At 34.7% G+C, this 18,579-nt stretch overlaps 1 protein-coding gene and 1 long non-coding RNA gene across 6 annotated transcripts; both read left to right on the top strand.

The window, feature by feature from the left end:
• Nucleotides 1–9: 9 nt before the first annotated feature.
• On the top strand, nucleotides 10–4,446 carry LOC140881145 (RNA demethylase ALKBH10B-like). Its single transcript, XM_073286216.1, has 7 exons — nucleotides 10–734; nucleotides 2,281–2,411; nucleotides 2,524–2,641; nucleotides 2,968–3,078; nucleotides 3,204–3,319; nucleotides 3,408–3,562; nucleotides 3,643–4,446. Exons 1-7 carry the CDS (start codon nucleotides 203–205, stop codon nucleotides 4,106–4,108), a joined length of 1,629 nt encoding a protein of 542 aa, XP_073142317.1. The 5' UTR covers nucleotides 10–202; the 3' UTR covers nucleotides 4,109–4,446.
• Nucleotides 4,447–14,017: 9,571 nt separating this feature from the next.
• LOC140885279 (uncharacterized) lies at nucleotides 14,018–17,716 on the top strand. 5 transcript variants are annotated; one of them, XR_012150861.1, is made up of 8 exons: nucleotides 14,018–14,261; nucleotides 14,334–14,385; nucleotides 14,625–14,688; nucleotides 14,917–15,055; nucleotides 15,170–15,252; nucleotides 15,819–15,882; nucleotides 16,661–16,747; nucleotides 17,472–17,716. It is a non-coding gene; the product is annotated as an uncharacterized lncRNA (long non-coding RNA). The 5 variants fall into 5 exon arrangements; XR_012150858.1 differs by having other exon boundaries at nucleotides 14,625–14,780; XR_012150860.1 differs by lacking the exon at nucleotides 14,334–14,385.
• Nucleotides 17,717–18,579: the final 863 nt, after the last annotated feature.

The following is an 18,579-nucleotide window of genomic DNA, read 5'->3' as shown; positions in this document are numbered from 1 at the left end:
TCTCTAAATTTCAAGAATCACATTTTGCTTTTCTTTTTCCCATTTTTTTCAACAATTTCCTCCAATCCCACAAATTTTACCGAGATTTAGGCACATATATGTAACCAACTGTTTCACACTGACGATCCCAAATCACAGTATTCACTGAAATTAGCTTCTCGTGATTGATTCACCCATCTCAGACAATCTACGCTATATCCAGATGCCGCCGGCGGCCGCCGTTTTAGCTCAGGGCGATAGGATTCAGGTGAATCCGATCATGGCGCCAGCGGTCGTGCAACAGCCCCTGCCGCCGCCGCCGGGGGTGATGATGACCACCGTGTCGGAGACGTTCGCCAAGGATGCTATCATCTCGTGGTTCCGTGGGGAGTTTGCGGCGGCGAATGCTATCATCGATGCGCTCTGCAGCCACCTGACGCAGCTGGAGAGTGGCGGCCCGGCCGAGTACCAGTCGGTTTTCGCGGCTATACACAGGCGGAGGATGAACTGGATCCCGATCCTCCACAGGCAGAAGTATTTCTCCATCGCGGATATTCCGACGGAGCTCAAGAAAGTGGCCGCGAAGAAGATAGAGGAGAGGAACGTCGCATGTGCAGAGTCGTGTGATGAGAAAGTGAAGAACCATGAGAGCCCGGCGGAGGAATCGGCGGACATAATTGAGAATGACGGCGGTGAAGCGGCGCGTGAGGAATCCGAGAGAGATGATTCGCCTGAAAGTGAGATCACCGATACAGGTAAGTTCACTGAGCCTCGATCTGTCCATTGCATCATCACAAATCAAACATGTTACAATGAGGATCAAGATCAATTTGTTTTTTTGCCAAATATTTATATATTATTTAACGTTGATTATATAAGTTTTGTTACTGTTCAGCAAGCAACAGACTTTCCTGAATGATCCAGAATATTTAAATACGAAAATAAAATACTTGGTAATGTGATACTTCATTTCATTTTTTTTTAAAATAAAAATTTTATGTTTTCTGATAATCTCCGAGTATTTTATGGGCGATTTGAGAAAATCGAGATGTCGGAAAGTTTGTTGGGCAACGAGTCCAAAGTTAGTTTGGGGAACCGCAAAAAATCCGAATCCTTAATAATTGTGAGCAGAATAGAGCCACGAGAATTTGTAAGAAGACGAAATTCTCAAATAAATTTAATTTTTTTAAGCAAAAAATCGAATTGTTGTTATTTGGGACGCCATTAATGGAGCAAGATCATTGTGATCTGTGGCCGGGGCACCTGTACAATGGCTATCTATACAAAGAATTTGAATAAAAAAATTCTTTTGGTGGGCGGCGGTTGGTCTGGACCGTCGGATCTTTTATTGGATGTGGTGGCTGCCTCCAGTTGGCTTTTCTTGGCTGCTGTTGGCCCACTGGTCCATTTTGTCTTGAAGGGGATATTCGGAATCGGATCCCATATGGGTTCTTCTTATTGTTTCCACAAGCAACTCGGACTTTCCAACTCGTTTGACTTCACCGAGTTGCCTCGCCGAACCGGTTTTCTAATTCTTCAACATGGATATCAGTTTTGAAAATGGCCCTTTTTTTGTTTTTTTTTTTTTAAATAATCGAGGGTCTTTGTGGCCTTCCACTTGTTGCAAGAGAAAAAAAACATGCATATCTCATAGTTTAATGATTTTTAGATATGTTCCTTTTTGGCCAAAAAAGGGAGAGTTGCAAAATATGATAAAAATCTTGAAGTGAATATGAAAAAAATACAGGGCCCTTTTGATCTAGATTCTTGGTCCGATAAGGCAAAGTGCACCATTTAGATACTATTCCACTCATATAAGTTCATGCTCTATGAATGGTGCACAAATGATGCTTTTTCGTTTTTTGTCATGGTCTGTTAGTGGACTTGGTACAGCAAATTAATATCACGGTATCGCTCACTTTTCTTTTTCCCCACCCCACACGTATGTGCCCAGTGCGACGAATTGAGACCTAAATCTTGGAAAAACAAGTAAACTTAACCTGATATAGAAAGAAGTTCTTGAATTGAACCATAAAAGAAACATAGGGAGGAGAATACAAGAAAACAGACAGAGGCTTTGTATAGACACACATTGTTAATCCCGAGAGAAAGAACTGGTCCCTTTAGATGACAGCTTTTTTGCTTTGCCTTCCTTTTACAATGACTCTTCGTTGAATATATTCTTTCATTACATTGATTATTGTGCAAGAAGGTTGTGTTCATTTATTTAATCCATTTGTTTTTAGTAGTTCGGTTTTGGGATGATTCCAAAATTCCTTATTTTTTTATGATGTACGGCAGGATCTCAAGAAGTGCAGCCATCTCTTGAACATGTTGATATATGTTCCAACCATGAAGAGTGTGATGCACGTCGTGCTCAGATCAAGATGACGAAAGGTTTCATCGCAAAGGAGCCAGTTAAAGGGCATATGGTGAGTTCGTTTCTTTATTAATCTCTTAGTTTTCTTGTGCAGATGATTTTCGATTTCGTGATGAATGAATGTCTATTTAACGTGCTAATTATAACCATAAATTGCAATGCAGGTGAATGTTGTTAGAGGTCTTAAGTTGTATGAAGACTTATTCACTGATGTCGAGCTCTCTAAATTGAATGACTTCGTGAATGAACTTCGAGTCGCTGGTCAGAACGGTGAACTGTCAGGTGGATCCTGTGATCCGTGATGCTTATATAGTTAGACTAGTTGTTTCGTTTTGGACCAGAAGTTTTGAGGTTGTAACCAGGTTTGAGCAGGTTTGGGGATTCATTTTGCTTGAGATTAAATAATTCGATTTGCTGCTAAAACTGTTTTGCCAATGACAAAATATGACATAATGATTCAACATATTCAACCAAGAACTCCAATATGTTCTCAAATTTACGAATTGATTTTTTGGTGCTTATTTTTGTCTTCCGATATTTTGCGATGAGTCTTGTGCAATCCATTCTACTAGAGGAAAGCTCTGATCTAATGCTGCATGTGTTTTCAGATGAGACCTTTGTTCTATACAATCAGCAAGTGAAAGGAAACAAGAGGGAGTTGATTCAACTAGGCGTTCCCATTTTCGGGAAGATAAACAATGATTCAACGACCCAAAAGAGTATGCAGTTAGAGCGTAGTTTGTTTAGCCTCTATTGATTTGTTTCTTGATATCTTTTTCCTTTGCAACAGTGATGAATACCTGCTAGTAATTTTAATGTTTCTTTCTTTAAATTATGTTGACAGACTATGTCGAGCCGATCCCAGCTCTCCTCCAAGGTGTAATTGAGCACTTGATTCAATGGCATCTGATTCCAGAACACAGGAAACCAAACAGCTGCATCATTACCTTCTTTGATGAGGTATATGTATTTCAAATTTGTATCATTTATGTCTGCTCCTCTAGTTCCATGTCTTGTGTTTACTATTAACAATTTTTTTCGGTATCAGGGCGAATATTCTCAGCCTTTTCTTAAACCACCTCATTTGGACCAGCCTCTTTCTACACTCCTCCTCTCCGAATCAACAATGGCATTCGGCCGCACGCTAGTGAACGATGGTGAAGGAAATTATAGAGGGCCACTCATGCTTTCTCTGAAGGAAGGGTCTGTGTTGAACTTAATCGTTTTCCCCCCTCCAGATTTTTATGGATGATACGATGTTTAATTCCAAACATTTTGTGCAGGGCTCTTTTAGTCATGAGAGGGAACAGCTCAGACACGGCAAGGCATGTTATGTGCGCCTCGGTTAACAAGAGGGTGACCATCACTTTCTTCAGAGTTCGAGCAGAGACCCAAAACAACACACCTGCAGAAAGCCCTTTAAATAAAGCCATGACTTTGTGGCAACCTGGTGCCCCAAATCCAAACACCATACTCACTGGCTACGAACCAATGACCATGATGCCAAAATGGAGTATCCTGCGCTCCCCTGTGGTGATGTTAGCCCCGGTGCGTCCTGTGGTTGTGAGTCCTAAAAGAGTTCCGGGTGGTGGCACTGGGGTGTTCTTGCCATGGACCGTTAATGGTTCGCGAAAGCCTGCAAAGCATCTTCCTCCACGTGCTCAAAGAGGACGGTTTCTTTCTTTACATTCCTCGGTTGAAACACGTAAAGAAGACACAAAGTCTGATTCAGGTCTCAACAATTCATAAATATTTATACGTGTGATTTCCAAGTAATTTTGGTGATGCTCTCATGTCAAAAGAAGTTCTCAATGCTGATTAAAATTGTGCATTTTCTCCTCTTTCTAATCTGCCAGGTTTTTAGTGTTGGTCCTTTATACATCCACTGAATTAATGTAGTCTCCAGAAATGGTTGATCTTGAGGTTAAATTGAGTGTCATTTAGTCCTGTATCGACTCTCTTTTTTGGATCGAGTTCTTTTAGAGTATGGTTCTCTGTTCTGTTCAGGAAGAAGAATTTTTCCAACTGATGTGTTTCAACTTTCATTAACCTTATCTTTTCAAATTGTGTGATTCTTTGTGAAACCACTGTAAAAACAAAAGATGTGAACACAAGTACTTCCGCATTTGGCTTTTTGCTACTTTCACAACTTTGAGAGCTTTGAATAATGAAACTTCACATACCATTTACAGTTGCAACAAAGGCTTTAGGATACAAATATGATCAATCTATTATTATTATTATTATTATTATTATTATTATTATATACCTAAAAGTGTGAATAAAAGGGTAAAATTTTACGATTGTGAAATAACAACTTTGTCCTTTTATTTACACTATAAATAATATCATATAAAAACATATAGGGATATAAAAGTAAAAACAACATTTTAGTTAGATTATAAAAGTAAATGAATATTTCTATTATATTATATGTAAATAGTAATATCTATTACTTATCTAAAAGTGTGAATAAAAGGGTAAAGTTTTACGACTTTGAAATAACAACTTTGTCCTTTTATTTACACTATAAGTAAGGTCATATAAAAACATATAGGGATATAAAAGTAAAAAAAAAAAATTGAAACTAACAACATTTTAGTTATGATATAAAAGTAAATGAATATTTCTATTATATTATATGTAAATGTAATATTCATAAATACATTATACATTTATGACATTCATTAAATTACAACTAATGCATATCTTAATAACATTACATAATATATTTCTTAATTATTATTTTTTTGAAAAAAACTATTTTTTTCATTTTTCACAATTTGTTTTTATTTATTTTACGCTAAGTAATGTTAGGCAATATAAAAATATATAGGAATAAGTTAAATTTTAGTTTGTGGCTTAATTGAATTGTAGTTAATCAAATAGATAAATAAATCTTGAAAAAAACAAAAGAAGAAAAATAAAACCTATGGAATTAATATAAAAAGTTAGAATTAAAAAAAATTAAGAATATAAATTATGAAAAGAACAAAACTAAAACAAAAAATTTAGTATCATAATATTAAAAGTTAGGGAAAATTGTTTTTTTGATCCCGTATATTTGTCACTTTGCGTTTTCAGTCCTTTATATTTTCAGATTTCAGTTTTAGCTCGCTATCTTTATGTTTTTGACAATTTTAGTCATTTTTTCGATGTGGAGCTGACGTGACACCAATTCAGTACTGATATGGAGCTGACATGTACATTGACAAGTAAGCATTTTCGAATAAAAAAGACCGAAATTTTCAAAGGCCGCATCTATTTCTTGAATTAACAAAGCACAAGGTTTTGCAATCAAGCTTTCCCTCGTTCATCGTCATCCTCAATATCCCAACTCAAGTCCCCTCATCATCTACTGCATCACTTATCAACTTCCTCAGTTCAGCCCTATTCGTGGCGCCACCATCAACAACTGAAATTTTCTTCTCGTCTCCACTTCCAACATCCTCAATCTCATCCCACTCCAAGTCCTCATTCACCTTTGCTGATGCATCACTTTTCTTCAAAGATTCACCTTTTCCCTCAAATATATAAATATCATTAATATAAAAAATTATAGAGACAAATATTAATTGTTAGTTCTATTTTCATCTTAATTTATATGTTATTTTCAATTTTTCAAAACAAGTTATCCTTGTTTTAAGTTCTAAATTTTGTATCCCATAAATTTAAATTTTAAGTTAAAAAATTAATTTTCTAATTAATTATAATATCTTATAAAAGAGATATATGTACTTACTAAATTGTTATTGTAAAATAAAATATTCTTTATCACCGTTAACATATTTAATTTGTATATTGACATTATTAAAAATAAAAATAAATGAAAATTAGTTTTAGAACTTAGTTTTAACAGTATAATATTATATATAGAGAGAGTTTACATAAAAATTCTATATTATAAAAACTTTGGCGTTAATCGCTAGGATATATTTTAATTTGTTAAAAATATATATAAATTAACATAATAATATTAGTTTTAATCTTAAAATATTTTATTTGTCCCCCCAAACTTTAATCACATTTTGGTATATAAAAATTTTACATTTCAATATTTTTTAATATATTTTTGTGAAAAAAATTGACTAATATTTTGTATATCTATACTAAAAATTGGGATATAATATAAATAATACTAAATTTTAACATCAAAATAAAATTGTTTTTCGTGTCACTTATGAGACAAGAGAATTTTAGTTGCTAACATGTAAAAGTTTGTATTTGAGTTTATGAAAGTAAGCTAAACTTTATTATATAAGAAGTGATATTATAAAGAAAAATATTGTGCATAATAAATCAATTAATTAAAGTTGAGTTTTATTAATAGACTGATGTATACAAAATATTAAGGGAAAAATATTTTAATGTTATATATAATTTTTGTCTAAAAATAATTTAAATTATTCCTCATATTTGATTTGTTTGAATTAAATTTGGTCCACATTTTGTAAGTTCCCCACACCCTCCCCCCCCCCCACCCCACAAATACAACACTTTTATTGGTAAGAAAAAAAAAGAGAGTAATTTATTATAAAAAGAGGACAATATAGTCAAATCATGTGTAAAAAACACCAAAACACCATAAATATATGCAGTTCAGTGCGTGCAATTACATGTTGGGTGCTGTGAGCAAAAATTTTAAAAGGTCAAAGACATATTAGCCTATTAAATTTTCACATGAGGTTTTTGTGATAATTAGGATTTTCACAAGGGGACTAGATGCAATTAGCCCGACAAGATCTGAAACGACTCGATCTAATAAAATACTAGAAATTTTTTTTATTAAATAATAAAAGTACATACAATACATATATGTTCATACATATATGTATAAACACTAAAATTAAACATTGAATAAAAACTTGATAAATAACTTATATAAATATTAATCAAATACTTAATAAAAATCTTGTATCATGCATTATTAAAATAGAATCTCATACAAAAATTCATACGTCATGCACACGTAAATAAGATAATACTTTTGAAACCACCATAATAATATAAATGCGGAAAAACGTGTTTAAAGAACTGATAAAAATCTAAAGACATAAAAACTCTGATAGCAACGGTCACGGGTGCCATCTGCAGGCAGGGGCGGCTCCACGTTGGGGCAAGGGGGGGCAGCTGCCCCCCTTGAATTTTTTTTATAAAATTATAATATGTCCTTATAGTTAAAAATTATATTTTATGAAAATAAATTAGGAACCAAATACAAAAATATAAAAGAGGGTCAAAAAATTTAATTTAATCTTCATCGTTTAATGTGTGCAAAGTGACCCAAAAATTTGTGGTTCATAGTCTTTAAAACTTGAAGCTCAAGCATTAAGTTTAAAACGTAAACACAAATGAGTTTTAAGTTTTTTAAACCTAAAAAATAATTGTTGAAGCAAGAATTGTCAGCTTAAGAATTTGTAAGTTTGGCTTTTAATTTATGAGTCGCGACAACTGCAGTGAAGAGATAATTTTTTGCTGAAAAAATTATTACAAATATTCATTAATTATATATATATATATATATATATATATATATATATATTTGTCTGACCGGCTGCCATCCCTTAATAAAATTTCTAGATCCGCCCCTGTCTGCAGGTGAACTCATAGGCCCTCACCGCCGGTAGGAGCTACTATGTTATCATCATAATCACCTGCACCATATAAGCGTAGTGAGCCTAGAGGCCCAACATATTTTATCTCATAATAACAAGGTTTAAAAATCATGCAACCACATAAACATACTAATACATATAATTTACATGAACATGCATGCATGCTCTTAAATGAATCATCATGAATATCTGTCTGTGCATACATCATAAATAAACATACTTATCATAGTTGAGTATATCATCATTATAAACGGTCTATGGTTATATCCATGAATGTGACTGAATCCGTGCCGACTGATCAGTCTATAAAACTAACGTATGTGGCGATGAATAATCACCTCTATGCTGGTAATAAACTACCTCTGAACTGTGCTGGTGGTAAACCACTTCTGAACTGTTCTGTCACATCACTTCAATTCCCATCATAAAAATATTTTCTTGCTCAACTCTTAATCATGATCACATCATAAAATATTTCATGTATGCATGCACTTAAAATATGTTCGTAATATATATTTAATTAATTTTCATAATAAATATACTTATACTTAAAATAAACTTCATGCATAAAATAAATTAAATATATATTCCGAACTTAGTTATTTTTCATGGGATTGTCCAGACTGCTGGTCATTTAAACTTAAGCCCATAAATTCCTAGACTGTATCATTAATTTAATTTTAAGCTCAAACATAACAATATGGCCCAAATATTCACAGACTTGTCCAATAATTCCCATGGGCTCCCAAGTTCGTGAAAATTATTTGGCTTACTTAATTAACTAATTTTAAGGCCTAATTAAAATAATTAAAAGCCCAAGTATATATATAATAAGCTTAACCCAAATAAAACACTTAAAACAATAATTACTTAAAAATAAAAATACCCGAACCCGACTAATATAACCCGGACCCGGACCCAACTAACATGACCCGACATGTCTTAGACCCGACCCGACCCGGACCACCCAAGCCCGAGCCCAGCCCGAAACCAACATGCACAGCCCGTTTCCCTTGCTCCCTCAAAACCTGCGCAGACCACTCCTCCTTCAGCGGCGTCGGCCGCCTTACTCCGGCAACCACCGGCCGGAGTACCACCACTTACATCTAGCCAACAATCAGACGTTTCCAACAAGCCATAACCCAGCCTAAACCGTGACCTACACAGCTCACACGAAGCTCTGCACCAGACCCCCTTTTCCTCCTCGCGCGCAGACATGAGCAGCAGCCAAACTTTCGTTCGTGCCGCTTGCTCCGACAACCATTGACCGTAAAACCACTTCTGAGACTTAGCTAACATCCTATAGGTTCAAACCCAACAAACCACGCACTAAATCGTGGCCTGAGGAAGGAGAACGAACCTCACTTCCTCGGAACCCTAAACCTACGCGAGCTGCTACTCAGAAGAAGAGAGCTTCATTTCCAGCCTATCTCAGCCTCAAACCCCGACCTAGCTCAACTTTAGGGACACCCATACACGTCTCCAGCCATGTTCAACCCATGCAAGAAAAACGTGAGGATGAGATGCAAACAAGCCATATTCATGAGTTTTTCATCCATAAAATAAAGATCTCGCATGAAAATCATATTATCAATGCAAAACGTGATGAATTTAGAATATTTAGCTTATACGGTGGCCAAAAAGAGAATTCAAACATGCCTTGATGAAGATAATTGAGAAACGACGCTTCTATCGCGTGTACGACGCTCAGGACGAACGAATCTACAAGCTTGGTTAAAAATCACCAAAGTTGGCTATGGAGGCTGGGTTTGCTGATGAACACGATGGAGAGGGTGATGATGGAGGTGGGGTGCATGTCGGCTAAGGAGAAAAGAACGTGAGTTTTGGGGTAGGCTTAGGGAATGGATTAGGATATAACTAAATTAAATTATATTAAGGGGAAATTGCATATATCACCCCTGTGATATCCCGGGTTCGCTGATAACCCCCTGTGTAATTTTTTTGAGCTAAAAACCCCCTGTATTTCTGGATCGGTAGCACACGCACCCTTCCCGCCATGGTTTGTAGTACACGCGCTATATGATGCGAATATTGAAGTTTTTTTATATACAAAAAGTCTAAAATACCCTTAGATAATTGATATATGTGAATGTATTGTATCTCGTCTCTTTCACTCATCTGTTCTTCTCTCGGCTTCTCTGAATATTTAGGGAAGATGGAATCAAAGGTTGATGTGAGGTATCCTCAAACTCCATGGTGTAAGTGCAACGTTAAGGCTCATATTCGAGTTGTCCAAACCAAGAAACCATCCAAAGGACGACTATATTATTGTTGCTCTTTTCAGAAATGTGGGTATTTTCGTTGGTGTGTCCCTGAAAGTGTACGTGGTGTTGAGGTGTCATCTGAGATGGGAAGTGGGCAGCCATTGTCTGAGATGGGAAGTGGGCAGCCATCGGCTTCAATGCCATGTCCAACAAGCGAAAGATCGGGCAGTGGGCAGCCATCAGCTTCGATTCCAAGCCCGACTACCGAAAATTTGCATGACAGTGGCAATGAAGACGTGATATTGGAATTCAAGCTTCTAAAGGTTCGATCCAACCACCAATGTAGCTGCAGGCGTTGATGAAGTTATGTAAGAGTCCTTAGGGTTCCTTTTGTTAGGTTCATGTAATTTGGGGATTATGCAATTTGGGGCTTTATGTCATATTGTTAAGAAGTTTAAGAAGTTTTCTATAATTTTTCTGTAATTTGTGGCTTTATGCCATATTGTTAAGAAGTTTTCTGTAATTTGTGGCTTTATGCCATATTGTTAAGAAGTTTAATGAATTATGAAGTTATGTTGAATGTATTTTACTGTAATTCGATGTTAATGTTGTAATTCAATGCATTTTCTAATAGAATGAACTCTAATTCTGTTGGAATATGAAGGTTCAATACATAATTCATTGATCAAAATGAAAGTTCAATACACCAAAGTAAATAACAAAATGAAGGTTCATTAACTTAGTGCAACCATTCATAAATTTAGTACATCCATTAATTTAACAAAAGTACACAAAATAAAGGTTGCAATTGTACTTGAATCACAAAAGTTCATAAAATCAGTCTTTCTTATAAAGCAAGTCCAGCCCTTTCTCTTGCTCTCCTTTTGATTTTTTCCAAAACAGCTGATATTGTGGTTTTCTTCACTCTTGCATCTGCACTTGCAGTTGTGAATTCATTTCCCATTGCAGTAGCTGTTGCATTTGCACTTGCATTAGCATGACCACTTGCATTTGCATTTGCACTTGCACTTGCACTCGCACTTGCACTTGCGGTACCACTTGCACTGGCATTAGCATTAAAAATCATATGAACCCGATGATGTTGTGCCATTGAGGATTGTGGTGGTTGTGTGGCTAATGGTGGTTGCTGTGAATTTGAAGCCGAAGATGGTTGAAGTGAATTTTCAGGAACTGTGCTCCTTTGTGACGAGGCCGCATGTTGGGCACCTGTGCCTCTATTGTTCCTTGTTATGGATTCAGGAACCGTGCTCCTTTGTGATGAGGTCACATGTTGGGCACCTGTGCCTCTATTGTTCCTTGTTATGGAGGTGGCCTAATAAAATTTAAAATTTAAGGTTAGAAATTTATAAACGTAAATATTGAATTTTAAATGTTACCTCCTTGGATCTTGTCTTATTTCTCCCTGTTCTTTGATTCCTTGATGAAGTTGTGCTCTAGTTCATAATTAACATATTCAGTAAACTATCATCAATTACATATGCATGCATAAATAAATAAAAAACTGTTCATACCCGTCTAGGATTTGTGCAGCTGCCTATATTATGGCCTGTTTGTAAACAATTAGAGCATGTGTGAGTCAGCCCTTGTCTTGTCGATGTGTTTTTCACCTCGTCTGCCCCTCTTTTCCTTTTTTTCTTTGGCCTCCCAGATCTTTTCTTCACTTCTGGTGGCTGGAGTGACTCATAGGTTGTCTTGCAATAATAATCTTCACTTGGTACTGCATGGATCATGTGAGAATATGTCCTCAAGTAAGCATCTCTTTTGTAGTATTGGTGAACAAACTCCGAAATTTGAAGTCTATGCTCCCTAATTGCTGCACAAGCATGTGAACATGGATATCCACACAACTGAAACATCCCACAACTGCATTCTTTTTTATCCAAATCAATAATATACTGTCCATTCGGATTTTGAACCTGGTACTCCATCCCTCCACAAAAGAGTGCGTGTGAATTTCTGCCCTTTTCTTCAAACTCATTCACTTTTTTAACTATATTTGGACATACCTCGCCTACATACTTTTCAATTCCTTTCTTCTTCACCTGAATTCTGATCATTAGTTTTGTTCTAATCCACTCCAACATAGAGATTATAGGCATGTCTCTTGCTTCCAAAATATAGCTATTAAATGATTCAGTCATATTATTGACAATAACATCACAAAAGGATGAAATAGGGAAGTGAGACCTGGCCCAATGAACTGGAGGGATTTTGCTTAACCATTCAGCGGCAATTTCATAATCTGGACTGGTCTTTGGATCGGCTGTTTCAATTCTTTTCATCCAGATTGTGAAGTCATTTTTGTTTGTTGTGTTTGCTGCTCCCCACAACAGCCCCTTCAAGTCCACACCAGCATGCTTTCTTGAAAAATTTTGGTACAAATGGCGTAAACAAAACCTATGTTCACAATCTGGTGCAAGCTCACTAAGTGCCTCTAATAGCCCTTTTTGTCTATCAGTGATGAATGTCCACCTACCCTCTCCAATATCCTCCAACAACTCATTGATGAACCATCTCCAGTTATCATAATTCTCCACTTGTACCACTGCCATTGAGATTGGAAAAATATTTTCATTCCCATCTCTTCCAACCGCTACTAAGAGTTGCCCACCATAAGTAGTTTTCAAAAAACATCCATCAAGACCTATAACAGGTCGACAACCAGCTAAAAATCCAAACTTCAATGCCTCAAGACTAAAATACATTCTCTGTAATGTAGGAACATCAAATGAAGGATCTCTTCTTAATATGAGTTTACTACCTGGGTTGTATTTTCTAACAGTCTCACAATAATCCCATAGTTTTAAATATTGAGCCTTAATCCTACCTTTCATTTTCTCTAGAGCCGCTTTCTTGGCTCTGTATACCTTGTATTTGTTAACCTCAACACGACATTTTCTAATGATAGTCCTCCTAAGCTTTTCCACTGGAATACTAGGATTTTCGATTACAATCATTTCAATTCTTTTTGCCAAATACTTATAGGTGGCAAATTTGTTGGTAGTGGCCCTAACACATGAATGCTTTCCAGTAAGTGTTTTTACCTGAAATGTTGGTCCTCCCATGACCAAACTAGCATGTAATTTCCATTCACATCCAGCCTTACACGCAGCAGTGACTCTATTTTTCTCATTCTTTATAAACAACAACTCCACTCCTGCCCTAACTGTCCAATCGGTAAGAACGCTCCTAAACTCAGTCACATCTTTAAATTTCATACCCACCTGAAATTCAAAGCTTTTCATATTCATTCTTTCAGAGAAAACAGTTTGTTTTGGACCAACATGATCCTCATCAGAACTTTCCAAACTAATAAGTTCTTCATCTATCTCCAGGTCACTATACCAAAACTCTGTTTCTTCAATTTGTTGAGCATCTAGTTGTCTTTTATTCATTTCATCCATTCACTACAAGAAAACTGGCAATACACATCACTCTAAAGACAACGGTTTTATAGAAAACCGTTGTGTTTAAGCCTATAACAACGGTTTTTAAAAAAACCGTTGTTAATGAGCGCTTTTTTTAAATGAAAGACAACGGTTTAATCATAACCGATGTTGTTTATGCTCTACAACAACGGTTTTTAAAAACCGTTGTCTATGAGCGTGTTTTTTTTAAAAAAATAGACAACGGTTATTCTAAAGTGTTGTGTTTGTGTGTTGTCTTTTAGGATTTTTAATATTTTTTAAAAAAAATAAAAGATTTAAAATATAATAATATCGTTGACCTTTTTCCCCCACAAATATTTACAAGTACTCTAATTGGGATCGGCAAACTTTCCCATGGCTAGCCCTAAATCTATCGCCCTTCATCTTTAGCTCCCCCTTCGCTGCTTGTGCTGAGATCGATTCTATGTTTCTGCCCTTTTTTCTTGAATCGATTCTCAGCCAGCTTTCTATTTTCTATATCGATCGATTATCTCTTAGCTTTTCCCTTTTTGCTGCTCGTACGTTTGTAAACATCGATCGAAGCTTATTCTCTCCAATCCGACGGCGGCAGAATGATGCATACGTTGTGGATGCTCGGGAGCTTCGTGATGTGGTGGGTTTTCTCCTTTTACGTGTATACTTCTGCTTCTTGTATGATTTTCTCATTATTTTTAATTCATCACAGTTTTATGGGTATTGTTTCTTTTGTCCGATGGAGTAATTGGCGGATAATATTGGTGGGTTTCCGCTTGCTAGTTTATTTTAATTTTGATAGAGTTTAATTTTTTTCTATATTTTTAATTTTTTTATATGTATCGGTGAATGAAGAACTGAGTCTATGGGCCAAGTTCCAGCGCTCTTGGATATTGGATTCTTTTTGAATTCCAGGATGGAACTCTCCTTGGTGTCATAGTTGTTTGAAGTCTCAAAAAATATGTCTTTCCGCATATTCACACTATTTTTTACTTATTTGTAGGAGGATCATGTTCTTTTAGTTCCTGAGAAAAAAGAATCAGAAGCCTCGTGTGGCAATAGTTAAGGCAAGTTCTCTTTTCACGTGTGAGTTAAGCTTTCACTGAGAACATGGTCATGTGGAAAGTGCCTAAGAGAAATGTTTGAGAATGTCATGTTGGTAATATTTTTTTTGCCATTGTAATTTGGTTATAGATGAATTTCAGCTTATTCGATCTGTTGGTTCAAGTCAACCTAAGTTCTTTTTTATTTTTCTCTTGAACTAATTTGTAAAAATATTGATTGAGTAAAAACAGATGTTATTGGAGAGCTTATGGAGTGATATGTGGTAATCCTTTTAAATCTCTCGTGGGTTTTGTTGTGATATTGGCAAAGCTTTGAGACGTTTCATCTTTGTCCATTAACATGAAGCGGTCGTGAATATCAGGTTGTTAAGTAAGTTGCTTCTAGTAAAGTCGTTTTCTTCCTGAATTATAGGAAAGAATATATGCTGTCTTCGGTGGCTTCCTTGTGGCCTTTGAATAAATTTTCACTTCGTTTTGTGCACAGGAAATTTATCAGACATTCGATGAAAGCTATAATGGTAACAACACAGAGATTTTATCGTCCAGACGAGGCAGAGAAAAACGGAGGTGGTAATTGGCCATGTATATTTGTCATTTATTTATTTTGATTCTAAGTGTTTTCATAAAGTAATTAGTACGTAAATTAGAATTTATAATTTATCAACTTTTTTCTATATTTACCACCAAAAATATGAAATAACAATATATAAGAAAGGGTCGAGGGATTAGTTTGGAATATTTCGAGATGGCTCTATGAAATTTTATTAGATATTTTGTTGTTTTGCGAAAATTCATTTCTCATACTAAAAATTAATTACCATAAATGAAAATTTTATTTAAAATATAATATATAAAGTAAAATTAACTTTAGATTAAATATTTTAAAAAATACAGTTAGTTTAATGGAATTTACTTAGCTTATTTTAGAAATAATATTTAAAAAATTCATATGAGAAATGTTAATTAGTGAAATAAACATTTAGGTACCTTCCCCACGGTACCTCGATGTGTCCCTCTTTTATTCTCTTGTTATTAGTTTATTATTATCCATGTTTATTCGTGTTTATGTATTTCCATTTCCATTTTCAATATCACTTTTCCATCAATATGTTAACATGATATGTGCACTGCAGGTTCTTAATTTAGCATAAAGTGGAACACTTGAATTTTATCGGAGTTGTAGGAACTTTACACGAGGTATGTTAATTGAAATTATTTTTTGTGATGCACTTATTTAATGTGCAAGATGATTCCCTTCTTTTTTTTTACATTCTATGTAAACATATGAAAATTGGATCATTTTTTATAAAGTACAGAAATTTAATCTCCTCTAATATGTGTCCCAAAAATATGTTCCGGCCTTTTTTCTGTTGGGCTAGTTTTGTTTTACTATTACTTTGTTATCAGAATGTTAATTAGAAAATTGGAGATATATGCTACTACTTATTCACTACAAGAATTCGGCCAAATAAAGTAATTGATTATGATGTTTTTGTTATTATTATGTACTTGAGATTGTGTTAATATCTTGTTGTATGATGTACAATTTTTTGAAGGTAGGTGTTGTCTTATTTCTGGATGCTTGGTTATATCTAAAATGGACAAAGAGTGGATGTCTAAACATAGATTATCAATTGAATTTTGGGATTTACTAATTATATGATTGTGTGTAGTTGTCATTGGATTCTTCCTGTCATTAAACCTTAGGTATATTTTTTATTAATTAATAATTTTACATTTTTATTATAGGCTCCTAGACAACCAGACTTTAAACAACGTGGTTATAACGTAATGAGATTTATGAAACAGATTACTGAGAAAGTGTCAAATATCGAGAGAGATTCAATACTATCAATAGTACTATTGTTATATCTCTTAAACAATATGAATTATATATATATATATATATATATATCATTTTAGAAATTCATTAATGGTTTGTTTTTAATAATATAACTCATGTGAGTGTTCCCAGTTCATGAAAGCAGAGTACACTATGGAAGAAATTGATGAGGTGCGCTCCAAGGTGACTGAATGCATACAAGATCATATCTATGATTAGGTACATACATGGCTTTCATAATTTTGAGTTTTTAATAATCGGTGTTTGATCATTGGTATATCAAAAAAATTAATAGATGGATGGATGCAGATTTAGATTTAGATTTCTTTTCAAGATATTTATTGGTTCTTTGTTAGTGGTGAGTTTTGGAAGGTATTTAATCTAGTTCAAGGCATTGATATATCCAAAAATGCCGATTCGAGTGGATCTTGAAAAAGGTTCTATTAAATGCATGACTGCTTATTCGAAAACCGATTCGATCTTTTGTTTGTTTAGAAATTTGAAACTTTTGCAGATTTAATAATTTACATGTTCTTTGGTTTTGGTAAAAAAAAAAAAAAAGCAGGTTAATATTCTCTACCTTTTAGCTTTGATTAATTGTCCCTTGATTGTGAATTCAATTTCTCTTGATACAAAAAACCATGGCAGCAACTTTAGATGCATATAGTACTTGTACTTTTCAAGTTTTCTTCACAGATCCTCATAGAGAAGAGCTTATGCAAGCATTTGCGAGAACTTTTTACGAAAAGTGCTGCCTCTTCTACAAATATTTCTTATGTTTTCCTTTTTGATACAACTTCTTCTTCTTGCTCTTCTTTTTTTTATGGGTGTTTAGACATTTTTACATAATTCTTATATTAATGGACTTCGTCTTTAGTTCCATAGTTTTGTTGCCATTATAATTAAGTTTCTTACTTTTGCATTTGTCTCTTTTATATTGTAGGCCTATCGAAAGAGACAAAAAGGTCTGGATGGACATGGGCTAATGTTAGTGGAGGATTTGCTTGTGAATGCTTTTGTGATGTCTTGTTTCAGAAAGTATTTGGCAATGGAAATACAAGGCTTGTAGCACAATTATTTTATCTAAATTTATGTTTTGAACTTAATTTACTCGAAACTAGATAGATTATGATCAATTTGTAGGAATTGTAAGTTGTTTTGATCAACTAATGCACATTTTATGATGTTTTAAATATGAGAGCAATTAGTTTTTGTAAATTGATTGTTTATTTAAACTAAAATACAATGGTACACAACGGTTTTAATTTTTTGCAAAAATGTTGTTAAATTTTATCAAAGACAATGGTTTAAACACTAAAAGACAACAGTTTTTAAACGTTTTAAACATATAAAAGACAACGGTTAAAAAACATTGTACAAATGTTGTCTATTACGATCAAAGACAAAGGTGGAAAATTGTTGTAAAACCGATGTCATTTTTTATATAAGACAACGTTTTATTTTCAAAAATACAAGGGTTAAAAACCGTTGTCGTTGAATATTTAAGACAACGGTTTTTCACCGTTGTCTATGACCGTACCACCTTTAACAACATAGCCATTAACATCGGTTTTAAACCCCCCTTTGACAACGGTTTTTCACCCTTGTCTTTTAGCTTTTTTGTTGTAGTGATTGCATCAATCCCTGCAGAAAACTCGGAATCTAAATCCTCATCGGATTCAGAAAAGCTGTCATCTAACAAGTGTTCATCATCATCTCCAACTGGTGTTCCAACAATTCCACTTTCATCATCATCTATCGGGTCACTGCCAAATGAAGCACTCATCTCCATTTCATCATTAACATTTGCATCAGCATTTGCATTATCAGTTGGTCCAACTGTATTCTCAGCTGGAATAGATTTTCTCTCCTGCGACCATAATGTTATCACATTGAAATTCTTGAAGCAATTGCACATAGTACGAATCTCTGCATCCCCAACAATCTTCACAATTCCTGTTTCAAATGAACTGTTTGGTAATTTGAAGTAAAATCCACATTTGTTACCTGCCCACCAGCCGCTTTGTACATATCAGGCAAATCATCGACAC

Source organism: Henckelia pumila, chromosome 2 (genome assembly GCF_033568475.1).
Source record: "Henckelia pumila isolate YLH828 chromosome 2, ASM3356847v2, whole genome shotgun sequence".
Lineage (NCBI taxonomy): Eukaryota > Viridiplantae > Streptophyta > Magnoliopsida > Lamiales > Gesneriaceae > Henckelia > Henckelia pumila.
This window is presented reverse-complemented; position numbering and strand designations above follow the sequence as displayed.